This window comes from Mirounga leonina, unplaced genomic scaffold (genome assembly GCF_011800145.1).
Source record: "Mirounga leonina isolate KUSES-001 unplaced genomic scaffold, KU_Mleo_1.0 Mir_92, whole genome shotgun sequence".
NCBI classification, from domain to species: Eukaryota; Metazoa; Chordata; class Mammalia; order Carnivora; family Phocidae; genus Mirounga; species Mirounga leonina.
This window is the reverse complement of record NW_023270852.1, coordinates 1,815,649-1,843,482: the sequence shown is the minus strand read 5'-3', so window position 1 is coordinate 1,843,482 and position 27,834 is coordinate 1,815,649. Positions and strand designations below refer to the sequence as shown.

At 39.1% G+C, this 27,834-nt stretch overlaps 1 protein-coding gene across 3 annotated transcripts in view; it reads right to left on the bottom strand.

Moving 5' to 3' along the window:
* The window catches only part of SOX6 (SRY-box transcription factor 6), a 602,615-nt gene that overhangs the window by 79,309 nt on the left and 495,472 nt on the right, over positions 1-27,834 (bottom strand). For all 3 annotated transcript variants that reach the window (XM_034995170.1, XM_034995171.1, XM_034995169.1), the window contains 3 exons: positions 9,297-9,446; positions 3,597-3,780; positions 402-589 (listed from right to left, as the gene is read on the bottom strand). In XM_034995170.1, coding sequence (XP_034851061.1) covers positions 402-589; positions 3,597-3,780; positions 9,297-9,446 — 522 coding nt within the window. The remainder of the gene's footprint in view (positions 1-401; positions 590-3,596; positions 3,781-9,296; positions 9,447-27,834) is intronic.

Genomic DNA, 27,834 nt, shown 5'->3' with positions numbered 1-27,834 from the left:
ACAGGAAACTTAGTCATAAATTCAATGGTGAGTCATAGTAATACAGTAGCCTTCATCACGAGCATATATGCTTCTTCCTTCTTTTTAAATATTCTGATGTTCTATTCCTCTTCTAGTCACCTCATATCCCCTTTATAAAACATTTTAAATCTTTCATAATGGGACACAAAGGCCCCAGTGGGCAGGTAGGGTGGGTGCCAAGTTGGGTGCGTGGGAGGCAGCCCCGCAGGAAGTGGGAGAGGGCGTATGTATTCATCCGCAGTAATGCTTGAATGTGACACAAAACAGCCCTCAGGCCAGAAACCCAAACCTCTGGCTGCCTGGGGGGCGGGGGGGGGGAGCCAGATGAGAATGAGCCAGTGGGTCTAGCAGAGCCAGTGAAGGAGGGAAGCAAATTTTACCTTTTCATTCCTGCAGTTGTTCAGCCCCATATTATTCACGGAGGACAGTTTCCCATCCACACCATGCGGCTGGTGCTGCTGTTGTTCCCGCTGGATCTGTTCGCGCATCTTCCGAGCCTCCTGAATGGCTTTCATCACTGTGTCCTGATCGCCAAACAGGGCGGGGGAGTTGAGACTGGACAGGATATCTGCATACACAGGACGCATCATCAGAAGCTGACGAGACTAGATGCTAACAAAATACTGCCACCTTCCACTCCCCTGTAGAATGCTGCCTTCTCCGAACAAGAAAGGGGCGTGTTTGCTCTTGGGAAAACTGCAGGACTCTACATAGAGCCCCGGGGAAACCAGGATGTGCTGGCCTCTTAGCCGCTGGAGGACAGCCCAGCACACCAGTTAATCGGGGCCCTGTCCCCTTACCTCCTTGCAGAGGAAGGTTCCGAGATTCCAATTGCCCACTCTGTGTGTGTGTGTATGTGTGTGTGTGTTCTGGTGAGATTCAACAATTAGTGGGGGAATAGTAGGCAAGAAGGGGGTAAGGAGAGGTACAGAGATATCTGTGCTGCTGGGTATACTAATACAGGAAAGCTGGTTCTGGCCTAGCAGAAAAAATTCTGGGCGGCTACATGTGTACTACGGTGACATCTTTATCTGTGTGTTCGTATGTCCACTGCAGGAGAGAGGGGGCGGGAAGGAATACACTGCACTCTGCGTTCCCCAATCACTGGCTGGCTAATGAAGCATTCTACTCATCATGCTGCCTCAGTTATTTACCAAGAGAATGACAACCCATTCCCTACCCCCAGCCGAACACCTAGGGCTCTCAGCTCCCTGTCTTCCTGATAGGGAGGCTGTATGTGCAGGCATCGTTTTCACATCAGTACAAAGCTTCAAATAAAGTGAGAATAAATGTTTACTTTCATTATATTCCATACAACTCAGAGGGAAAAAAAATAAAATTAAGCTGACCAATTCTCTTCCGTATCTTGCATTTTACTGTAGGTTAAAATTAATACTTTACATAAGCTTTTCCCATTTTTAGACTGAAAGAAGGCAATTGCTTGCTGAGTGATCGATTTCAGCTCCTGTGGTAAAGTTTAATGTGATCCCTTTGTTTGTATCCTGGTATGAACATTTCATGGCACATGTATGTGTATGCACACGCATACACCTCAGACAGGACAGAGGAAACCAGGCCAGAGTCAAGTTCATACCATGCATGTGTGTGTGTGTGTGCAGTGCACGTGCATATGCATGAGTTTAGAAAGAATTCCCAAGGCTTTCTAGAGTAAATTGTTTAACAGTCAAACAATCGCTTCTTAGGATGTAGAAAACCTCTTAGCTTTTGCTCTGGAGCTTTTCTGATAAAAAACAAACAGAACATTTCTATCCAATACCGTCTGGACAAAATTGTGATTGCTTCAGCCCATTTCTAGCTTATGATCTAAGAAATATGTTCTGCTCAAGTATATACTCCATAAGAGCAGGGCCTGTGAATTGTCATCTTTGTCCCTCATGATGCCCAGTATAGCAAACACTCTCCAAACAAAATTCAGAACTGGATAATGAGAAGGCCAATAAAGCCATTTCAAGATCAAGCCTATTATTTATCCTTGAATTGGCTTTTTTTCTTATCTCACAACTTCCAACAATCTAGCAACCATATTCACATACTGGAAATGATTCACTTCTCTCTCCCACACGAGTATCACTGACTTGGAGTGAAAACCTCCTGGCCCCCTGCAGAGGCATCCAGACTCAAAATGAGAATAGGCTGCTGTATGGATCCTAATGTCCCAAATTTTAACGAGGAAGGGGTATATCTCACCATCAGAAGATTCACTTAAACCCAACACAGTGCGGCAAACACTCCAACTGTGAGTTCACAAGAGAGAGCACCGAGTTTATATAACTCAGGCGAGAGGACCCAGATTGTAGTCTTGGCTTACTCATTACTTATTACTTATTAATGGCTACATGGCCTTGGGCAAGCCGTTTTACCTGTAAGAATCATTTTACTTCATCATACGATGAGGGTAATAATGCACCACGTCATACGATGATTGTGAAAAATCAAATGAGATAAGATAGGCAAAAACGCTTTTCAACTGTAAATGGCTACACTTACATACTACTTTGTTTATTATAATAAGCATTTCAGGCTCCAGGACTCAATAAGGCAAGAAAGGTAATGTGGTGAAGAAACATAGTTCTCAGTCCCCAATCCCTTGTTATCTCTGTGTCTTATATGAAAATTAAGAGGCTTAGTAACAACATGTTAATACTTCCTTGGCACTCTGCTACCGACAAATGCTTTCACGTTTATTGTTCTATTCCACGTGTATATGTAAATGTGGTGGTATTGGTTCAGTCTAGTTTTTTTTTTAATTATATGCCTTCTAGGTGCCAGAGACTGGGTTAGGCATTTTATATGCATTTTTTCTCTCCGGATTCTCATAACAACCTATGAGCTAGGTAATAATATTCCCCTCTAAGAGATTAGGAAACTGAGTTCAAAAATATTAAATAACTTTCCCAGGGTCACATAGCGAGTATGTGAAGGCTCTGAGTCCAAGTGTGTCTGATGCCAAAACCCATGTTTTCCCTCTTTACTTCTCACTGGGGTATGAACGTCCCTAGAGATACTTGGCACCATATCAGAGAGTGTAAGAAGCCCGAAGATCATGATGACATATCTTATCAGATATCAATTTTATTTCATACTATGTCATTGAAGTGTGTCATTCACATTTGTTTTACGGGATAAGATGTAAAATTCACATACATTTTAAAAAGAAAATATAAAACTTCAAAGAAATTTTGGACTTTTGGCAGGCAGCTTGGAGGCCAGGTCCCTTTAGCCCCTTGGAGGCTCTTGTCTGCCTAGAGTTACTTCAGTGGCAAAGCATTAACCAAACACAGAAATCCCCAAGTCTCTGATCTGCTGGATCTAACTCAGCAGTCTCTAAAGAACCCACCCCAGCAGGATTTATATTATGACCTTTTCCAAAAGTTCTAACCACCCAAGACACCGAAAGGAGTTTTGTTTTCAGTAGAAAGGATTTTACTTTTACTTTTTTTTTTTTTTCTTGGACGAAGGAACACTTTGGAAACAGGGATCAGTCATCACTGGACAGGTTTGCTTTCTTTTACCTAATTCATAAATCTCTTCCTGTTGTTGACATTTCCATTTACCTAAAGAGGATCCTCTTCCCAAGCTTCCTCCAATGGGGCTGGGGATGCTGCTTTTGTTAGGCAGATTAACGGGGCTGGTTTTGCTGGCTGGGAAGAGGCTCTGGGTGGGAGACGTTGGGGACTTCACAGGCTCAGCTGTCTTGGGTCTGGAAGAGAGATTTAGCGGCTGCGCTGCTGCTTCATCCTACAAGAGTTTAACATAAATAATTATTAAAAAAAAAAAGACAAATGAAGCACATTATCACTTAGTAAGCCACCGTTATTTTACACCTCAGAGACAATGCCACATTCTCCTACAATAATAACAAAAGAAGCTAATTATCTACCTCCTTGAAGATTCATCAGAAGGAAACCTCATTAATTTCCCTGTGTTATGCTTCTATTTACATTAACTGTGTAGTTGGATCATTCTTTTTGCCAAATTAAAATCTGAATTAGCTCACATTACAGCTTAATTTCCTAATGTGTTTTCAAGGATCTAAATTAACCTAGGGCATTTACAAAGAATTATTTAAAATTTCAGCAGCTCTGTAGTGCTTTTGTGTTATTCTCTCTGAAAAGTTCCTGCAACTATAAATAGGCTCTGCAGCTAATTTTTTAATATATATTTTAAATCAAACAATTGCAAGTACTTTAAAAATGGAAACACCGGCTTCTTCTGCTCTCCTGGGCCTCTGCCCAGGGAGCCACATGCCACAGCATGGTTTCTATGTGGCTTTCTGGGTGTGGACACTCCTCATGGTCTATATTCTGGTCTCTATTCAGGTTTAAAATTAATTTTTGCAAAGAGCAAGCACACATTATAATTATGTTTTACATACCATGCTATATGTAATTTATTTTTCGTGTCTAAAGTGATGTCTCTTTATAAAATTCTTTGCTGTGTATATTTACAGAATGTCTATTTTAAGATGCCTGTTCTTCTATACTGGGCACAGTATTCAAGTATCTGACTTGTAACTCTAGTGTAACCAGGAGCTTGAAAGCTAAACTCCTTGCCTTTATTTTGTCTCATTTATCCTGTCATTAAACACATATAACAACATGCCCATCATTTTAGAAATTAAGTTGTAATATAAACATATTCATTTAAATGTTCAGTTTTAAGATCTATATTATTGTGTTCTACAATAAAATTGTCAGCAAGTGTTAATTTCTCTTTTGCTTCTGAGAAAGCATGGAGAATTTTTTTAATGTCATTTTTTAAAACACAATAGAGCTTGGAAACAGAACATCCTCCTCCCCTTTGGGAAGAGAGCCTGATCCTACCTGATCTCTAAGGTCTCCCCTAGTATCGTGGTCATTGTTTAAGGGGGGGACAAAAAGAGATGCCAGAAAAGGCTACTCCGGAGGATGATTAGAAAGAGAAAATAGAAACAACACGCACAAAAAGTCAGTATATACACCAAGGATTGTGCTAGACATTTTCACGTATATTAGCTCATTTAACTAGCAGTAAGTCTATCAGGTTGGGCAGTATTATTCTAAATTCACAAAGAAGGAAGGGTCAGAGTGATAAAATCATTGTTCAAAGCCATACATGGAAGGACAACATGTGAATTCTAGTTTACTGGACTCCAAATCCCAGGTCCCTTTTCTATTAAACTATCAGAGAAAATAAGTCATTTGATAATGTAGTGAATTTTTTTTTTCTTGGTAGGAAATAGATAATCTGGCCCATCTCTGTTGCAATGTACATTTGTCTATATCTAGACATAGGAGGGGGTCTCAGGAAACACGACTGCATCATTATGCATGTCAAAATGTCTTCTGAGGGGCACCTGGGTGGCTCAGTTGTTAAGCGTCTGCCTTCGGCTCAGGTCATGATCCCAGGGTCCTGGGATAGAGCCCCGCGTCGGGCTCCCTGCTCCACAGGAAGCCTGCTTCTCTCTCTCCCGCTCCCCCTGCTTGTGTTCCCTCTCTAGCTGTCTCTCTCTCTGTCAAATAAATAAATAAATAAATAAATCTTTTAAAAAAAGTCTTCCGTGCTTGATTACAATTTACTTCTCTTTACTCTGCACTCAAAGGATATTTAGACTAATTAGTTCCTTTACTCCTATCTAAATAATAGTTATTTATATGCTAGGTATATAGTTTTCTCCATGTTTCTTTTATTTGGGGTTCACTGAGGTTTTTAGGTATCTGAGTTCAGACTGTTCTTCAAAGTTGGAAAATTTTCAGCCATTACTTCCTCAAATATATTTTTCTGTTCCTTCCTTTTCCTTCTGAGGCTCTGGGTGCATACATTAGGCCAGCTGATGTCCCACAGTACTGACAGGCTTCTTTCTATGTACTTCATTTTGGATAGTTTCATCATTCTGTCATCAAGTTCACTAATCTTTCCTTCTCTGATGTCTAATCCCATCAGTACTAGTCCAGTATACTTTTCAACTCAAAAACTATATTTCTCATCTCCAGACATTCCGTGGATGTGTTCCACGTCTTGCCTTATAATGTTCATGTTTCCCTCTATCTTCTTAAATATACAGAGCTTATAGCATCTATTTTTTTCAGCTTTGACTATACCCCAATTATTTATTTTTATAATTCAATGATTGCAACTTCTGCTAACAATGCCACTGGGCATGGGAAGCATCTACCAATTCTTTTTCACCATGGCAGGCCCGATATTGGTTCTCACGGCATGCCCTGGCCTGAAAGAAATTTCGTGGGTGTTTTTTAGGAGGAGATTTGCCTACCTCTTCATTTGGCTATAGTTGGCTGACCCTGTAGTAGCTGTTCTTACTGTCTTAACTACTAATTCTATCATCTGTGCCATTTTGGGGTCTGTTTCTATTGATTGACTTTTCTCCTCATTATTGTTCATATTCTCTTGCTTCTACAGAAGCCTGGTAATTACTGAACGGATGCTACACACTATGAATTTTACATTGCTGGGTGTCGGAGTTCGTGTATTCTTCCAAATATTTGTGGACTTTCTTCTGAGACACAGAAAAATTTGGTCCTTTCTAGGCTTGCTTTTAAGCTTGTGAGGTAGGTTCAGAGAAGCCATTAATCTAGGGGTAATTTGGCCCCATTACTGAGGTAACACCCTTTGGGCAACACTACTTGATACCCCGTATGTCAGGAGATCTTTCCACTCTGGCTAATGGGAAAACAAACCACTCTCAGTCCTTTGTGAACCTTGCAATTGCTTTGCCTGCTACATCTGGTATTCTCCCCTGGCCTCAGAGTTTCCTCATATGCATATGCTGATCAATATTCAGCTAAATACAGGGGAATCTTCTACAGATTTTCAGTACTCTCCCTCTGTGCGCAGCTCTCTCCTCTCTGCTACTCTACCTCACAAATTCTAGCTACCCTGGCATCCCAAAACTCTGAACTCTATGTCTCTACTCAGGGAGCCCGCCATGTTCCACGTGGGTAGCCCTCCTTGCACTATGACCTAGAAACTACCTCTAGACAGTAAGCTGGAATAATCGTAGTACTTGCCTCAGTTGTTTCTCTTCTCTCAGGAATCACTGTCCTATATTCGTATTGCAAATGTCTGAGAATCATTGTTTTATATATTTTGTCCTATGTTTCAGTTGCTTAAGCTGGGAGACTAAATCTGATCCCGGTTCCTCCACTGTAGCTGAACATGGAAATCCTCTAGGTATTCAGTTAGGCTCTCTCTTGGTATACAACTGGATATTTCCATTACAACCACTACCACCAACACCACCATCATCTTCTTTATTACCATCAGATCATCATCATCACAGTCACTATACTTACATTATGGAGTGAATACTATCTGCTAGAGGATTTAAGACTCATAATATTAACTCCCATTTTTCAGAGCAGAAAACTAAGGCTGAAAGAAGTTAAGTAACTTGCCCAAAGTGACACAGATGGTAAAAGTGGTAGAACTGAAATTTGAACAACAACAACAACAAAAACCATTCTAAGTTCTGATGTTGATAAATTACAGTAGATAAAAATTCTGAGGGAAAGAAGGTATGTAAGACCATCTATGTTTAATTTTGTTACCTTCAGCAAGCTATGCCCTATGTCATGTGGTCACGTTATATACAGAGGGAAAGCAATGATTACAGAGAGAATCATATTTTAGTAACCATAATCCTTGCAATTACCAATTCATTAGATTATTCTCAGAACTTCTTCAATAATAGGTAGCAGCTATTTTTTTTTAATTTAAAACATTTGCTTTATGCCTTGATCTATATATTTTTACCCACACATACAATAAACAATATAATAAGTATAAAGAATGTTTCCTTTGTTATTAACATAAAATATAGTCAAGTCAAATTATATAGAGAACTCCCTAAGAATTTGCATGTGGTCAAGTGAGTAATAAAACTCAGTTGGCCCACAAAGCTGGAATGGTAAAAGCAGATGTAAACTTGAATTTAACCAGGGAACATTTTACTCATCAAGTAAAGGCTTGGTTTGGTGCAGTTCCATTTGGCCAACTCACTTATAAAATGACTTTTTCACGTTAAATATCTAATATTCAATACCTCAAGTCAATAATGTTTGATATGTCCATATTCTAACAACTATAATTAAACAAAGTGCTTTGGTTTGAGTTGTAGTGTTCTGACTCTTATTCACAAACAGAAACTTTTGGAACACAAAATAGATAGCCTGTTTCCATAAGTCATGCTACCTTATTAAATGTAAGCTGCCTATTGTCATACCTCAATTTTCTAACAACAAAGCATAAATGTTCATCTATTTCTTTGGAGAATTTAAAGCATGGGCAGCATTAAATTAATTCCTATCTGCACATTATAGAACATAAAACAATTTCAGGGGTTTTGCAGCATTTGATGCTGTTTTGTTGGCCTTAGATGATTCCCTTGTGAAAATTTAATAACTGCAAATTTTCTCCAGTACAATGTAGTACTCTATGCACATTACAGTAATACCTCTGTGCTTAGCCTATCCCTCTAGGTGGGCAAGTGAATGATACAAAACAATTGTTTCTCTGAACTATATTATAAAAACCAACCAGTACCACCTATAGGTACCAGCTGCAGCACAAAGTTGGAGCATATCACCCATTTCCCTCTGTCGCCAAATACTTCCTAGGTGCCACGTTTTAAGGCGCTGAAAATTAGTGAGGAGAGGCATCTATCAATGTCCCAGCCATAACTTGGAAGAGCCTGTTTATCCTCTCACAACTACCTGGCATCAAAGGATGAGTAGATAATGACACCACTCATTCCTCAGAGCCCACATTAACTATTCTTGAAGGAGAGACCTTTATCAACAAACCATATGAAGTTCAGCAGTAGATTCTTTTCTGTCCCCCTTTTTTTTTAAACTAAAGTTTTGAGAACCTCCTGTTCTGGTCCTATAAGTTGGCTCCCACCTGTTTAAGGAACTTCGAGAGAAAGTGTCACAAGTCCATGGCAAAGACTGGAAGTAAAACCATGGCCACTCATGACAGTGAACATTAAAAAATAAAAGCCAGAATCCAAAGGGGAAAAGCTCCTGAGAAGTGAATTTGCAGATTTAGGTAAAGATCTCACAATATGGCACTATTGTCATCAAAAGGGAAACAACTGTTTCTCAGTGCTCAATCATGAAATTGACCATAAAGAGGAGCATTTGGGGTTCCTCTATGCTGCTATGCTTCCTGCTGTTTATTCCCACCCCAGCCTGGTTCACTACTTCTCTTGTGACGCTGTTTTCCAAACTGTTTTCACAATCCTGCAAAGCAAGTACCTTAACTTGAGTTACAGGGCTGGTCCCTCTCTTTTCATTTTTTATCCCGGTAGGTGAGACTGCCCCTGCTGGGTTTGGTGGCTGTGGAGCTGACGGCATCTTTGCTCCAGGTGACACCTGCATGCTGGCCAGCTGAGCGGCATAGAGCTGCTGCAAAACAGGGAAGACAAACATTATCTTTTTAAAGGCAGCTGAAATTGAGTTTCGCAAAAAAACAAAACAAAACAAAAAACTTACTGTATTGTTAGATAACTATTTCTCTGCCAGCCTTACAATTTCTCTTTCACTATTTTTTAAAGAGGAAATAAGAGAGACCAAATAATATAAAGAAAGGGTACTAGCATGAGAGCCACTGTCCTGTTCCTGGTCCTTCTAGCAATGACTCTATGAACCTGAACAAAGGGTTTGGGTGCTCTAGAACTCAGTTTCCTCGGTACAAAAAGAAATTTGACTAAATGGTTTCTATGATTCTTTCTAGTGCCTAAAATTGTTATAAGAAGTTCTTCAAATGTCAGTATGTCCATTCATATAATTTTAATATTCATGAACTAACTAATGAATCTGAACTTTCCTAGGGATTCCTGGAAGAACATTGTTCTTATTCAATGCTGACCAAGCTTCTCTTGGGGATGCTGATCCTTCTGGATGATAAGAATGCTGGCCTCAAGATCCCCGAGGCTCAACAGCAGTCACTGTTTTCTTGAGGTCTTATTTTAGGCAGCATATAACATAATCCTCAAGATAATATAGCCAGATTCTTGACCAAAAAATGAAATGAAATGAAATGGAATGGAATGAAATGAAATGAATAAAGCTTCTTTTTCCTAGCACAGGATGTTAAATCTTTAACTGTTGATCTATTAGCTTTTGGGTGAAATTGGTAATAAATGAATGTGTTAATCTGCTATGGTTAACCAGAATTCAGATACCTCAATCTTCACACTATTTAATGCCTGGAAACTCCATTCAAATATTTTCTTTTCTTCTTATAATCAAGATTAAGCCATTACCTTGATAGTCATATTTCTATCATAATAAATAGAAAGCTTCCTAGTTCATCAACCACAGGGAAAATAGCTCAAACTTTGCCATATTAGTAAGGGAAAAAAACAGGTGGTTTGTATGTAATTTCCAGCATTACTATCATTCAGATGGACAAATAAAAAAAATTACAGTAATCAAAAACAGACCTTTCAGCACATGTAATTAAATGAAAGCTTAATAAAGAATAATTTGCAAGAGCCAGATGTGCTTATGTCATGATTGTTGCTTTCTTTGGAACAATTTTTCTAATATAACAAGCCTCTAAAGAAATTAAAGTTTCATAATTCTGTATGTGCAATGACTCAGTGGCAAGAAAAATTCACAAGTAAGAGTCAGTCAAACTGCTAGAACTTGGGGAGAAAAGGCTACCTCTTCTGTTTCCTTTTTACTCTGTGGTATCCTTTTCCTCTGAAATTCAGCCAGGTATCTCCAAAGGGGGGGCAAGTGAAGCTTCTGAAATTTTTCTGCTTGGATAAAACCACTGAAGAAAAGTTTTATACTGAATGGAGTGAAGATGGTTGAGAGCTGAAAAAGCGTTGGCCACACAGTATCTGGTGTCGTGACCAATATGCCCTCCTACTGAGTATTAAAGAGTCATCAAATCTGAGAGAGGCAAGAGTCCTTAGGTATCATTTATGCCTTCATTTTCCCTCAGTAATTCACAAGATCAGAAGAAAGTCAATTTTACTCAATTTTGACTCCTCCAGGGAACTTCAACTAGTGAAAAGACACAGAAAAAGAAATCCTTGGGAACAAATCTGTTTTTTAAAAAGCTGACTAAATTCAGAAAGCCTTCAGATTGAACAATAGTTGTTTTTTTCTTTTTAGAAATAATATTAATTGCTTCCTCTAAAGCTTTGAAAAGCATTTATTTCATATCCCTTTCTAGTGGTTTGTACCTAACAGAGGAAAGACCCCAGAAATGCTGAGATTCCTCAGAGTTCCCTGTGAGCTGTGATCACTGGTCGTGGCAAGAAGCAGCATCGCCACACTTACAGAGCTGGGTCAACTGGACAGTAGGATATCAGACAAGATGGAGTAGAATAAGCCTTGAAATAAAAATCAGAAAACAGAGCCCAATGTAAAGATAGAAGGCGCTCACGAAGGTAAAAATTGTCACACCCTAACAAAATACATAATTTTAGATGTAAGTACCATGCTTCAAACTCAAGACTTCAGATCTGACCTAGAAAAAAAGAATGCCATTCACTGAATAGGTGCAGGTTTACCAAATGATTTCACAGACAGCTCATCTTCTAAGCTAACATTAACTGAATATGTTCTATATGCAAGTCTCTGTGTTAGAAACTGTGGAGGATTCAAAGTCTTGGAACAAGCACATAGCTTTGGAGAAGATGTAAGATATAGATCCTGAACACTTGATGTGCACCTTTTTTGTGGCACTTATCACTTTTTTTAAACCTGTGTTTAGTTGTACACATATGTCTTATCATGCTGGATAGACCATAAGCTTACTGAAGTCATGATCCACCTGATTATTTGAATGCCTAGCAGCAAGAATAGTGCCTTGCAAATAAAAGATAACCAATCAATATCTTCTGAATTAACATACTATACAAAATCACTGGATGTTAGAAGGAGAGATATTCTCTATAAATGAGGCAACAGAAGTGGTATATGATGATATTTATCATATATGATGAATAATTTTATGCTCCTGAGTTAAAAAAAAAAGGAAAATAAACCCAGCCCAAATTAAATCACACTGTTTCACAAGACATTAATCTTTTGAAGTCATTTGTTAAAATGTTAACTAGAAAGCTTTTCGATAACTGCTAGCTTCAGTCACCTGTCTCAAACTTTTCTGACACAAATTCTACTGTTGAGTAGCAACTGAGGGGGTAGTACCAATTTTTCTTCTCAGCCTAGTTACTTATTTAGTTTCTCTAAATGCTATGGCATCCTTTTTTGGAAGAACATAAAATATGAGTTATTCAAATAAATAGCTTTAGTTCAAAAACTCCTTTGCGGGCTAATGGTTTGGGAAAGAGAAAGGTTAAACTCTGATAAACTACTGCATGAGGGTTTACAAAAGTGTCATTCCACATAGGATTCTGAGATCATAGTTCATAGTCACAATGATGATGATGAATATTCATTTCCAAACACAGTTGAGGTTTATAAAACCAACAATGTAGTAAAGCTTGTAACAGGCTTAGCCAGAGTCTCACAAACATTTAAACTTTGGTGAAGACTGTTTCTGTAAATATAAATTTTTTCCATTTCAATTTTGAAAAATGTTCAGTGATTGTTTGGGATATTGTTTCTTTGTCCAAGATACATAAAAGACATGCAGTGCATACATGTAAAAAATGAGCCTAGCTAAATATTTTTTCAAAATTATAAAATCACACATATTTTATAGGAGCATTTTCAGAAATGCTTTTATTATTTTATGGCTAAAAATACTCCACCTTTATTATTATTAGTTCAGGTTTAATAAAGTAGCCAGTACTAAGATTTTGGTACATTGAAAAATGCCACACTTAGCCCCAGAACTGAAAGGGTCTTACCAGATCATTTAGTCTAGTCTTACCGCCTCCTTCTACTGATGAGTGGAGGACTATAGAAGAGCAGTGCCGTGCTCAAGACGGCATAACTAGTTAGCATTGGTATTAGAAGAATTCTCTAGCTCTCATTTCGACATTACCATTTAAAGTAGAAATGACTATATGATGAACCAACCATTGTACCCTGCAGGGACATTTCCAGCATTGATGAATTTGTTCAATGGCAACTCTTTATCAAATGCTTACTATTACCTAAACATTATGCTAAATACCAGAGGTGCAACAGCAAGCAACTCTGAAATAGCCCATGCCTTAATGGAGCTAGAAAGTATAACTGATATTAAATAAATGCTTAGACAGTAACTATGAACTATGATTAGGTTGAGTGCTGAGAAAGAAAAATACAGAATGTCAAAAGAACATCGAACAAAGGTATTTAACATAGTCTGGAGAATCAAAATAGCTTCTCTAAGGAAGTAATACTTTAAGTAAGAATTATCCAGGTGGAAAGGCTATAAAGAACATTCCAGAAAAAAGAACACTGATCATTATGGCTCTGAGGTAGAAAAGAAGATAACATTTTAAGAAACTCAAAAAGGGCCAACGTGGCGGGACTATTGAGTGAGGGTGGAGTGGCATAAGAAGAGACCAGAGAGGGGTAGAGTCTTAATAGGTCACATTAATCATTTTAGACTTTAACCCTCAAAAAAGAAGGATCTAGAAAAAGCGATGAACTAAAACTAAGACACCTAGAATCTTTCCCATGCTTTACCACTAACTCATTGACCAATCTTTTAAATGAATTAGATTAAGAAAGTCCTATGAAGAGCTCACAAATCCATAAATATATACCTCTAATACTGTTTCTAGAGTTCTGTGTCCTGAGACTAGCCTTAAAGAAAAACCTATCTTGCATTCGGATCCTAGTGATACTTTAATAACTAGGCCTACTTACATTCAACACAAAACAATAGGTCTACCAAATTCAGCCTTATGGTGAAATTCTTGAGTGTCTTGGACTATATACATTAGTCTATGGTCAGGACCTAAAAAATGTATTGTGTCAGTCATTTTATAACACTATAACACTTGGGAAGAGAGGCCTGCTTTACCCCCAGTGCAGCCAAATTCATGTCAAATTATAATGAGTAGTGTCACAGTATACCTAATACTTAACATAATGTGAAATATACAGATATATCTATATATAGATATATATAGATATATCTATATATAGAAAATACGTGCTTTCTATGATAAAATGATGTAAGATCTCCAGTGGAGAGCCCCATAGAAAAAAAAGGTGCAAGGCCTGTATTCTCATAATCACACGATTTTCACATAATCACATAACCACTCATCCAGCCATTCAATCATCACCCTCATTCATTCATGTGTTCATTCAACAAACATACATTGTGCACTCGGTCAGGTTCTGTGTCAGGTATTTTACATTTATTATTATTATTATTATTTTTAAAGATTTTATTTATCCATTTAATTGACAGAGAGGAGAGAGAGAGACAGCGAGAGAGGGAACACAAGCGGGGGGAGTGGGAGAGGGAGAAGCAGGCTCCCCGCCGAGCAGGGAGCCCGATGCGGGGCTCGATCCCAGGACCCTGGGACCATGACCTGAGCCGAAGGCAGATGCTCAGTCGTTAAGGCACCCCTGATTTTTTTCTTAAAGATTTAATTAATTAATTTTTTTAAAAAAGATTTTATTTATTTATTTGACAGAGAGAGACACAGCGAGAGAGGGAACACAAGCAGGGGGAGTGGGAGAGGGAGAAGCAGGCTTCCCGAGGAGCAGGGCACCCGATGCGGGGCTCCATCCCAGGACCCTGGGACCATGACCTGAGCCGAAGGCAGACGCTTAACGACTGAGCCACCCAGGCACCCCTGATTTTTTTCTTAAAGATTTAATTAATTAATTTTTTTAAAAAAGATTTTATTTATTTATTTGACAGAGAAAGACACAGCGAGAGAGGGAACACAAGCAGGGGGAGTGGGAGAGGGAGAAGCAGGCTTCCCGCCGAGCAGGGAGCCCGATGCGGGGCTCGATCCCAGGAGCCTGGGATCACGACCCGAGCCGAAGGCAGGCAGTCGCCCAACCACCTGAGCCACCCAGGCGTCCCTACATTTATTATTTTATTTAGTTTTCAAAATAATTATATAAAATGGGAATTATTACCTATTTTAGAGTCAGTCTCACTTTAAAGCCCTGTGCTTTAAGTAAGCTTTACAGTGCATAGCAACGAAACCCACTTCCTGTGCCCAGCCACCAGACAAGAATCACTGTCCAAGGAGAAGAGAGATTCTGATGTTGCTGCTGTTGCTCAAATAGCAAACTACATTTCCAGGTGTCTTGCAGTGACTTTCTCTCAAATGGCACTTCACTGTCCTCAGATACGGAAAGAGTTAATGGTACCAGCAGCCACCTGGAAGGAGCAAGGGGCACAATTTTGATCTAAACAACTCCCTTCTTCAGCCAATCTCTGAGCCTTAAGAGAAGACACTCGAAATACCCCAGTGACACATATTTAATAGACTGATAAAGTAAAAGGAACTATGCAGAGTATAGGCAGAAATAGGGGAACTTGATAAAAATGGGAATTGACAGGGGCTTTAAATTGGCACCACTATGCTCCAGTATATGGAAACCAACAGTAAAAAAGCAGGCACAGCTTCACACACTGGATTCTCTTTGCAGTAAATTCTCCTGTGTTTTGTCATTTCAATTAGAAAGGGCATTTTAAAGTGGCCTGTCTGAATCTGGCCTAGAGAGAAAGAAAAAACATTTTCCTTCAAATACAACTAGCCGATTGGTGGATAATGAAGTAAGGAAGGGAGGGAAAATGCTATTCTATAAAAACAGATTCAATAGGCACTACTGAAAGCTTTCGAGCCCGACCCTTATATTTACCCCACTTGCTGTAGGCCCACATAGCGTCTGAGAACCCCAGATCCCTCGCCCTGGTTAACTCAGATTCTATTCTTGTGCACCACACACTACTGGGGGGCGGGGGTGGGAGTGGGGGGGTGGCAGTTGGAGATGTTGGAGGAAACAAGCAGGGTGGGTGAGGGCATCTTTACGGAAATGTCATTATTTACTTGACTGATGCTTCCTAACGCTAGGCCCCAAGCCTGGCTCAGTTCTCCAGGGACATCCTGGGTTTTGTTACCTTCTCAAAACAATGCTGATGACCGTTCCTCTGCCTACCAAGCGAGGCATGCCATAAAGCCGGACAAGTTCAGCTGTGAGGCTATGGGAAGGTAGAACGGAGACAGGGGTAATTAAGCAGCATGATTTAGTGCTTGTTCAGCACAGGGAAGAAAATATGTCAGTAACAAGTCATTACAGACTGGTTGGGGGGGGTGCAGAGAAAGCTTAAAAATAATTTGAAAGAGATCACAAATACTTTTACTTCTCATAAACCTCCAATGTCAACAAAATGATCCAGGAAATATAGCTGTGGTTTCATGGAAGGAAAGAACTGAAGTCCTTGTTTTTTAGCATAGAAGGTACTTGTTTAGCTATAGCCCTAATATTTGACACCAAGAAAATTGGCTGTAGGGATAGGAGATGAGAAGGAATAGGGGAAGAGCTACCACTCCCACTCCTCGCATTTTGGGTTAATTTCCAAGTCAGCCTCCTTGCTTCTCCTGTGATATTCTTTCTTTTCCTATTAACCCCTCTTGTTTGTCATAATCCTACTCATCTTTTGAGTCTCAAATCAAAAATCACTTTCTCCTTAAAGCCTTATCTGACCCCTGCCTCTTTTGTGCTCCCACCATGTCTCTTCTACTCCTGTATACTCTATGGAATGTCTTTTTTTCATGTCTTTATCTCCCAGCAGATTCCAAGCTCCTTAAGGGAAGGACTGAGTCTTATTTATGTCCCAGGGACCTGACATCATGCCTGACATTTAATAGATGCTCTCCTAACACTGACCTCTAAAACTCCTTTATTTTCCTTCTTGTCTCTATCATTTTGGAATCATTATTATTTCTGCCCACACCCTTTTCTTCGTATACCTTTTCCTCACACCCTGTCCAAGAGGAGCCCCAGAGATGGAAGTCAACCTTCTCTGTTTTGGTCTTCTTGAACCTATAAAGCATGTGGGTTCATAAGTCATGCACTGATTTTCTTGCAAGGAGACACCAGATAACACAATGTTAGCAGAAGAAAGAACTGTAAACATCATCTAATCCAATCCCTTTGTTTTACAGATGAGGGAAACTCAAACCTATTGCAGGAAGGTGATTTGCATAAGAATACCAACTGGCAAGCAGTAGATAGAAGGAAATCTAGAACCCAGATTCACTACTTGCCCCCTCTGTGTTCACATGGACTCTTTTCTCCTTGTGCTCTATTCTCGTAGGGAACTCAGTGCAAATAGAATATGTACATTTTATCAGGGCTCTTGATCTGGACTACATAAAAGGATTGTTTCCCACCATTCCCCTAGAATTAAAAAAGAAATGTATCCTATATGTACTTGAATAGTAATCACTGGGCACCCAAGAATAATTTATGTTGTAGAATTTTATTTTAATATTTATTTTAAAATGTACAAATTTAAAATGCAACTACAGTAATTAGCTTAAGGTAATTATAATCATGTTAAGGTGTTTTCAGATTTTTAAAAGTGAAAGTTTATGCAAATACACATAAAGGGCCAAAATCTGTCTCAGGTGAGAGCAGACCTATTTCACCCCCTTTAAGACTTCAGCTATTTGCTGGGGCGCCTGGGTGGCTCAGTTGGTTAAGCGACTGCCTTCAGCTCAGGTCATGATCCCGGAGTCCCTGGATCGAGTCCCGCATTGGGCTCCCTGCTCGGCAGGGAGTCTGCTTCTCCTTCTGACCCTCCCCCCTCTCATGTGCTCTCTCTCATTCTCTCTCTCACAAATAAAAAAAAAAAAAAATCTTTAAAAAAAAAAAAAAGACTTCAGCTATTTGCCTTTCCACAACAACCAAAGGAAAAATAGGACAAGCATGGACTGTAAGCCACTGGAAAGCCAGGACCTGTTCAATTCATTTCACTATCCCCTGCAGCCTGCTCAAGAATGTCAAGTAAAGAAAAATGAATTGAAAAAAGAGTTTTCCTGGCTAGAGATCCTCTTGCCTATTTTCTCAAGCATTGAGTAGCTCCTCTGACATAACCCATTGTGCTTATGGGGTGGGGAGGCAAGGGGAGAATATGCTGGGTGTGGAGGAGAGGAGAAGCTGTAAAAAAAAGAAAAAAGAAAAGGCAAGAGGCTCAGGTCAATGGTCCTACCATTCTATGAAGAAAACTTCTTTAAAAAAATTCTGAATCCATCAGGTTGAGCACCCAGGCAGTCATCTGCTACAACAACAAAACAAAACAAAACAAAACAAAACAAAACACACCAGAATTCCCTCTTGGATTACACCAATTATACTGGAATGAGTTCAGAAGAGCTTTTCCTCATGGAACATAGTTGCACAGTGCAAATAACTAAGTATAAGCAAAGTGACCCCCAATAATTTTAACAAGAAACCTCGGTCTCTCCTTGCTTTTTCCAAGTATCTTTCTTTCAGGGTGCCAAATAAAGTGTGTCAATACATAATGCTTTATTTACAGAAATAAAGTTCAGTCATTGAAACAATTAGTACTTTGGTTCTTGAAGCAAGTTATTCAAAGAGGTGATAATGAGGGCAGTTGGAAATCGACATTATGGGAATGAATCTGACTGTTTTCCTTCTGTTTCCAAGAGCTGGGCAGGCACTGCTGAAGAGACCCAGCTCTCTGAATGTGCTCCAGTGGTACAGCTTGCATTCGTAACGCTCCTTTAACTCTCTAGTCACAAAGCTGTAGCTCATCAGGGAAACTTAAACAAGTGCATCTTGACTCTACCAATAGGAAATAAAAACTCATCGAGGAGTCCAGAAGTTGGATTTGAAATCTAAGCATTATTTCCCATGGTCTTTAAGTCACAGGGAAGTTTCAGTGAGTATATATATATTTGAGTACATGGGCTGAATTCAGTAAAGTACTTTTTAAGTAAATGAGTATATATTAGGTTCCTAATATTTAAAAGCATTGTTCCTTTGTAACCAAAAGGTGAATTTTGGTTCAGATTCATTCAAAAAGTATTTATTGAGTGGTTACTAATGGCCAGGCACTATTTGGGAAAACAGAAGTGAGCAGTGACTTTGGGGCAGGGAGAGGCGAGGAGAAGACAGAGACGACGATAAATAAGCACGTAGGTACGTGTAACTTTGATGCTAATATGTGCCATGGAATATAAAGTGACTGGGTATATGAATATGGGGGAGGGGGAATTTTTAAATACTGAGGAGGTCAGAAAAACTAAAATACGGGGCAGTTGAGTAGAGACCTGAAAGAAGCGAGGGAGTAAGCCATGTCACTACCAGGGGACAGCATCCCAGGCAGAGGCAAAGGATAGGTGAATGTCCCGAGGCGAAGAGATGCTGGTGCTTGGAATGTGTGTGGAACAGCAAGGAGGCCAGTGTGGCTGGAGCAGAGTGAGGTGGGCAAAGGGTGATGGGTCAGATGTCAAAAAGAGGGCAAGGGAGCCAGATCATGTAGTCCTCAAATACTATCAAACAGACTTCGGATTCCATTCCGAGTTTCCGGGTTTCTAGGAAACACCATTACAACAACATGGCAGACCTGGAAATCCCTCAGCAATACCCACAGAAAAATCTGGAGATATGCCAGGACTGCCTTGCCTTGGCCCATGATGACTGCCAAGAAACCAGATGCTGTTGCTTGAAAAATATTCTACAACTGCTCAGCTTCTATGCCCTTCGATTTCCATCCATAATGAAGCCTCCAAAACAACAGAATGAAGACAAATATGAGTGAGTATTCAATGAAAAAAAAAGTAAGTTTTTATTTAAATTGTTAAAAATATATATTTGGGAAAACAAAATTGCATGAAAGAAAAGTATAATATTTTCTATATGCTATTTTTCTTCACTTTAATCAAAGGACAGAACAAATGTTGCTGGTTGGAAATAAACATGTTTATTATATGAAAATGTTTTTAGTGCTTTTAAACTGAACTTGGTTTTTAACTTCTCAGGAGACTATGGAAGACTGAACACAAGAGTCATGCTAATGAACAAAATTCATGCCTATGATGAAATGCACAGATTTATTAAACAGAAATTTCATATCAATAATAGTAACATGAAATGTACATTTGCAGTAAATATTCAGGGAGGTAAGGATGTATTTTGAATTCACTTTTAAGTGATCAAGTAAACTCGACAAGAAATAATACAAAATGTCCTCTTCTTACTTTCCTCTTTTATTTTCTTCTGTATTTTTTAAATTCAAATTAATGTTTTACCCTGTTTCAGAGCCACCTCCACTAACTGTCATTTTTTGAACTGCAAATTATTAATATTGCCAATTGGAGAAGTTCAGCATATTTTACAGTATGTAAATATGCCATCTGTATCCTACAGTAATACCCATGGCTTACTCCCTAATTAGCAGAAAGGAATGATATCTTATCCATAGCAGCCATGGTAAAAATCATTCAAATAGTGTGTAATAAGCACACAACACACTTTATTGTCACTAGATGTGATACTGATACATATACCAACAATCCACCTTTAAAAATCCTTGTAGCAGATGAAGCAAGTAATGGTTAATATAAAGCGCTAAGAAGACCCTTAGAAAAATAAGGTTTATAAGTTGCTGTGAGAGGCAGGACAGCACAGTGATTAAGAGTATCGAAAACTAATGATATAATGTATGGTGATTAACATAACATAATAAAATTAAATTTAAAAAAAAGAGTGCACACTCTTTTGTCAGAACTAGGTAATCTAAGGCAAGGTTATTTAATCTCTCTGGGCCTTAAATTTCCACATCTTTAAAATGGGAAAAATAATAGTACCTGCTCCAAAAGACTGTTGTATGGAGTAAATGAGTTAATGCACAAAACATACTTAGAAGAAGGGCACACTATAGAGACTTATTCCTATCAGTATATTCTCTTGAAGAGATATCACTCCAAAGATCTTACTCAGAAAAACATCTGGCATTTTTATTCAATTTAGCAAAAATGTATTAGGGATACAAAGATGAAGAAGATATGCGGTCTCTCCCAGGAGCTCACAGCAAGGATCGGAAGGAGAAAGGGAGAGAGCTACAATATGATAAACAGTAGCATAGAAGCATTTACAAATTACTCCTGAAACACCACCAACGGGAACAACTGGGCATTTGTCCCCAGCATTATTGAGACACTGGCAAAAAATATCGTGTCAGGTTTAGGTATACAATGTGATGATATGATATATGTACATAATGCGAAATGATTACCACAATAATGTGAGTTAACACACCCACTACGGTTAGTTTTGACTGCGAACAGTTAGGGAAGCTTTGCTTACGTGGAAGCTCTGGAAAGAGATCCTATGTTAACTAAAATGTATAAGTAATCCTATAAAATTATTTAACCAAAAAAAAAAAAAAACCCAAAAAACAACAATCCTGAGAAGAATGAATACCATGCCCTAGAACACGCAGTGTTTAGACTTAACAGAGTTCCTATTCTGCTTTTATTAACGTCCCCCCTCCCAGCCCATTCCTTCAGGCTAGCGCCCAAAGACTGCTTCACAGAACTAAGATGGTGACACCAAAGGCCAACGTGGTTGTGAGAAGACTGAAGATTTAGAAAATGTGGCACTTTTCTAGTAAAGGCTATTCATTTAGGGAACAGGAACTTTGTTTTGTTTTGTTTTTTGTTTTGCATTGTTTTTTGGTTTGTTTGTCCATTGTTGGACAGAGAAAATCTTCAAGCATTCAAGGTCCTAATTTAGGAGGGATATTTCAGAATCTCAATACCTCGTATAAGCCTACCATAACACCTCTGGAAAACTCTCATTACATGATGTAAAATCGCAGCTTTAATTTGTTAAGAGGGCATGATTCCGAGTGGACCGTGAAATATTTATGTCGCTATGCAGCTCTTTGAAGGAATAATCTTATGTTTTTGTGCCTGTCGTGGGTCAGAGGTTCAAATCAGCACTTCTTTCTGTCACTCCTTATATGTTTTACTGTAATTTACAGCTCAGCAAGAGGACTCATAAAACAAAAGTGTCTATTTTATTTCAGCAACTAATTCTAGTTAATCAAAGATTTCCAGCCAAACAACCCAGCATGAAACTCTGCATGGAAAATATGAGGAGAACAAAGCATTTTGTCAAATAACACATCTCATGATGTAAACACATATGTCTCTTAGAGGGAATTTTATCGTTTCCACATTATCGGCGTACAAAAGGAGCATTCTTGTCGCAGACCTGGTGCGACTGTGGAGGCATCGTCATTGGAAACAAGAGCCTGATTAGGTTCCCACACAGATATGAATAGACTTTCCTTTTTTAGTGAAATCGCTGCTTTTATTCCTTTTTAAAACAGACTGGTAATTGTCACCCTAAAAACACTGAATTGTACTAGGGCAACATTTGTTTCTGCTCTTTTTTCCCATCTTTTTAGAATCAGCCAATAACATTACTATCCCTTCTGGTTGGTCCTCTTCTGGAAAGTCTGAGTTAATCCACAGCTGTGTGAATGTGAAAAAGGGACACAGCAGGCAAAGTCTGTTGGGTCTCTTGTCTGCTAATAAAGTGCACAGTCTGCAGGACAGATGTTAAGAGGATCTGTTAAATAAGTCAGTGGCAGAGATCCTGACCTCTGCCAAGGAACATTTTATTATTCCAGAAAGGGGCATAATTGCACAATTAGAAGAACCATAGCTTTTCTTTATAGATTTTTACTCCTTGCTTCATCATTTGCTTGAAATATAGTATCAGGGACCATTCACTGAGAAGCAATGTGCTTAATATGATTGGGTTTAGCACAAACTTCAGATTACAAGATCTCCCCAAGTCCCAGGGAAGTGGTTGGACCTTGGCTTTGCTTCAATCTTAAACAGTTTTGTTTATTCTGCATGTATCATTACACTATTTGTACAGTTTCACTTGCCACAGGGTGCCATTGTACTAAAGGGACTATGAATCTTACCAAACATAGTTCCCTAACTATTAAATCTAGTGTAATGGGAAATGTAAACTAGAGATCAAATTAATAGAGGAGTATCACATCATAAAGTTGTTCGCTATACCTTATACCACTTTACCGTTTGCGGTACAAATAAAATCATGTCTGCCACATGCATTGCAAATTCCCAAGTGTGGTGTGAAAGGCACTTTGTGATCTGACCCCTCACTTACCTTTCCAATCTCACCAACTATTGGTCTGGTACACTCGGTCTTTGCCAGACTATTTGTCGTTTCCTGAATGCGCCATGCTGTCCATTGCTTCTACACCTAAAGGCAGGCTAAGCTCTTTGTCTGGAGTGCTTTTTCTCTTCTCTGCTATCTCTGCCATGCTGTATCCTTGCCCCATAAACCTAGTGAGCTTCCACTCTCCTTTCAAGATTCCATTTTAACACCATCTCATCCATGAAGATCGCCCATATTTCCCCAGGCGGAGCCTAACACCTCTTCCTCCCGCAGGGTTTTCATTCTGGATGCATACCTATTCTAACAATTATCACATGGTCTACTAGACTGTGGGCCCTCTGAGGGCAGAGATCCAAGGTCTGATCTTAGTATCTTGCTAGTAGAAAGCGAGCTTACTACACACAGTAGGTACTTAGTAAACATTTGGGGAATCGATGCAGGAGTGAATTAATTAAATAATAAATCCCTTTTTTCCATGTTAATATAAGCTTGGATTCTGGTCTTGTTGCTACTTGTTACAGGGTCTTACACTTGTTTTTTTAAAGGATAACCTTCATTAGGTTGGTACATTCAATTGCAAAAAATCTCTCTCTACAAAAACTCATCCCCACCCACCTGCACCCAGAACAGGTACAGGCATGAGCTATACTGTCCTCTTGGCCATGTTTAAATTTGGTTCAGTTCTTTTCTTATAAATGTATTTAAAAGAAGCAATCAAATTTAGCTCTTCACAGCGTTGCCTCACAATTCCGCATATCCTAACCCAGGCCACTTACAAACTGTGTGGCTTTGGTCAAGTTAATCCACCCTTCTGGGCCTCAGTCTCTTCAACTGTAAAACCAAAAACTTCACATAATACTTGACAGTGTGTAAAGCACTTTTCATAAGGATTTTCTTATTTATTCTTCACAACTGCCCTTTGGGGTGAGTATTACTCCTAATCCCGTTTAATGGAATCTGTGCGCATAGGAAGATTAATTTGCCCATGCTCATGGAACTGGTGGTAGAGTTCAGATTTGGCCCTCAAGGCCTCTGAGGGCCTTTCCAGCTCTGGAAATCTATGCAATTTACAATTTCATTGCCTATTTGTGAAGGCTTTTCTTTCAATATGGTGGCATTTTTTTCTTGATTAGTAGAAAGTCCAGTTTAAAGTACCTTATTCACTGCCTGGCCATCACTTCTTTCTGAAGAACACTGCACTGGGCCTTATGCTTTTTGAATTCAGGAGCAGTCATTGGGCATAGGTATTAGGACAAAAAAGATTTCAAAAAGCCTATATACAACCAGCTTGGTCACCAATAAGTGAATATATTTATATACATATTTACCAAATGATTTGCCACATGTCATTTGTTCTTATCACTTTGACGTTTTGCTCATTTAGTTGAGTTCCTCCCTAGGCTATTATCATAAGAGGTCAATAGCTTGCTTAGTCTGAGTACCTAAAGCATGTAGTATATGTTTTTAAAATATTTTTTTAATGAATACATGAATAAGAGAGATACTAGTATAAAGGTGTGGAGAGAAATGATGTTTATTGAGTATTTACCATGTGGCAGATATTGTGCTAGGCCACTGGATTGTGTTACTTCATTTAATCCTTGCAATATGGGAGGTGTCATCATCTCCATTTCTCAGATGAGGAGACTGAGGTGCAGGGAAAGTTAGCTCAAGGTCACATAGCTCTTTTTTGTTGGTTGGTTGGTTTGTTTTTGGTCACATAGCTCTGTTAACTGAAGAGGTCTTGAGGAACCAAGAAGCGCTGCTTTCTTGAAACCTCCAAGCCATTCACTATTGTACAGACAGAAAACATGTCAGAGAGCAAGCGAGCTGCTGAGTAAAGAGGAAGCATGTTGCTGCAATACATGGTGGCAAATCATCACCTAATGATATACAGTCATTTCCCCATTTCATAGTGAAGTATATCTGTGTTTGGTGATAGTGTTTCATAATCAGGAGATGTGGCAGAGGTGGATCTAAAATCAGGAATCGTATGGTTGGATATAGATGAATTATGTCTGACTATTTTGCTCTGGGACTAAAAAATGTCTCTTTATTAAAATGACTAAGAAATGCCTCATTATTAAAATGACTGATAAATGGATGGGGAAATGAAGGACTTCCACCCCAGTTAGTCACATCCAGACCTCTATTATCTCAACAAAGCTTCTCACTCTCTCCTGGTTGTGTTCCATCGAAGCCAATGATTTACCTGTGTATTATCCAGAGACTGCCCCTTGGGTCCTGGAGCAAACACTTGCTTGGACGTGAAGAAAATGTTCTGAGCAGATAAACAGCCATGCTGCAGAGAGGGGTGTCTTTTTGTACGGGGGCTAAGGAACTCTTAAACTCCAGAGGGCAATCCCAGTGTTGTGAGGACTACATGGATCACAAGCTCCACTGCATTTACTGACAGTGAGTGTTTCTCCTGTTTTTTTTTTTTTTTAATTTATTTGCTTTTTTCTTTTTAAGCAGAGCAAGTGCTACTCCATTGAGAATGCGATGCTAAACCACTTTTCCTTCAGAGTTTTTAAACTGGGCCTCTGAGAAGGAGTTTGATACAATTCAATGACTGAAGTAATACCTTTGTCCATTTGAGCATTAAATGGCCCGTTGAAATACAGCTTAGTTAGAGGGAATTTCAGAAAATAGTACTTTCTAATTTTTTTTTTTTTTAATTTCTCTCCCAGCTGACTAGACCAGAGCTTGGAAAATGCAGCTCAATCACTTTCCACAGCCTCTCAGGTCAGCCTCTCACCAGTGTTAATTAAATATACCCCCCTTAGAATATGAGGTTAAGTGAGAGCAACACTGCGTTCTTCTCCAATATACTACCGTGAACACAACCAGCCATAACGTGTTTATAAGAAGGTTTCCTTGAACGCAGAGGTCTCACTAAGGAAAAATTATAAGAGGAAAAGCTACATAATGCATCAACTGTTCATCACAAAACATATTTTAACCTACACATTTCTATATCTATTGTGCTGAAATAACACATACCATAAAGGAAATTGGTGTAACAGATGGTTTCAGTTCTGGGTAGCAAATGCAGACCAGTTTTCAGTGTGATAAAGTAAAACCGTAAAAGCCAGTGCATAATTCAGTCAATCTCTTACCTAAAAGTCTTCCTTCCTCTCAAGTTAGAGAACTCACCCTGATAGCTACAAGGATTGGTGTATTTTCTCTTTTTGGCGGATGTTCTATCTTCTGTAGCACTACTTGGCCAAACTCTAAAACTGGACAGTTGCTGAAATAATGGCTCTAAACTAGCCACTTTCAATTAGAAGTCTTTTTCAGCTATCGGGTTTACAGTTTTAAAAAGTTCCATACACTGTCCAGAGCTATTTGTAAATGAAATCACTTAAAATAGAGCTCTTTTAATACTCTATAATTAGTCTTGTCTCTCTGAACATGACTTTACTGTAAAGGCTCCTTCCTGACTCTCCTATTGTCCCAAGATTGCTGAGAAGAACGCAGCCAAGCGATAATTCAACATTATTGCTGCTTCAGTGCACTAATCGCTTAAAGAGCAGCAAAGACTCTGTGCTCTCTGCCCCGCAGCCCCCACAGCCTCCTGGCCCGAGGCAGGCATCCCGACCCTGCCATGTCCAGATGTCAAGAGGAATCCCCAGCTCCTGATGCAGCAGGCGCTCCATTCCAGTATGGTCAAACATCTGCTTCCTCTGCTGGCATGCAACCTGCTGAACATGCTCAGAGAGCAGCACGGTCTGGGGATGGGCAAGGACACACTCCCCAGCTACTCCCAGACACTCATCGAAACTTTGAAAATTAGAAGACAGCCCCAGAAACCCTCCAAAGAATCGAGCTCTGGCACTCGGCAAAAACATTCTAAGCATTTTCCTCAAAAGAAAACTACAGAATGAGATAAGGCAGATTTCATGATAGTTCTTCTTATCCTTGTTAAATTCTACTAGGCTTGAAGTTTCTTCTGGACAGCTACCTGGAAATTTGGAAAATACATGAACTCTCTGGGATCCCAAGAATGTCATGTTGACTTTGAAATTTCCCCCTTTTTTAATGTAATTAAATTACTTTTAATTCACTTGAATACTATAAGAGGGGAGTAAGTTATGCACAAAAGCTTCTAAATGACTGTGCTTCCTACGTATCAGTCAGCAGACTTTAAGGCAAAGAATGCCAGTCAAGAAGTAAATTTCAAAATGCACTTAAAACATCTCTTATAGTCCTAATTTTGTTTAATAGATGAATAATCTGGTCCAAGTTACTTAATCCATCTGAGCCTCACTTTCTTCTTCTAAAATATGGGGATAATATTAAGCACATTTATTATAAAGCTGAAATATAAATTGCTCATTAAACTGTAAAAAACTATACAATGTGTATTATATGTGTGTTGGTATGTGTATATCTGTATACATACAAATAATATCCATACTATTCTTATATCTGTTCTGTTTCATTTTGTTTCTAGAAAGAAATTCAGGTTTCCTTTGTAATATCCAATTCACACATCAAATACAGGTTTTCTGCCAAGAATGATTCCACTCATCCTATGGGATCTCCATAAACAGCATCCTATAAAAACTAACCAACAGTTCCCAGGTCCTCACCAAATTTCATATTTACTTCACTCTGAAAGATAGACTTCCAGGGCGCCTGGGTGGCTCAGTCAGTTAAGCGACTGCCTTCGGCTCAGGTCATGATCCCAGGGTCCTGGGAT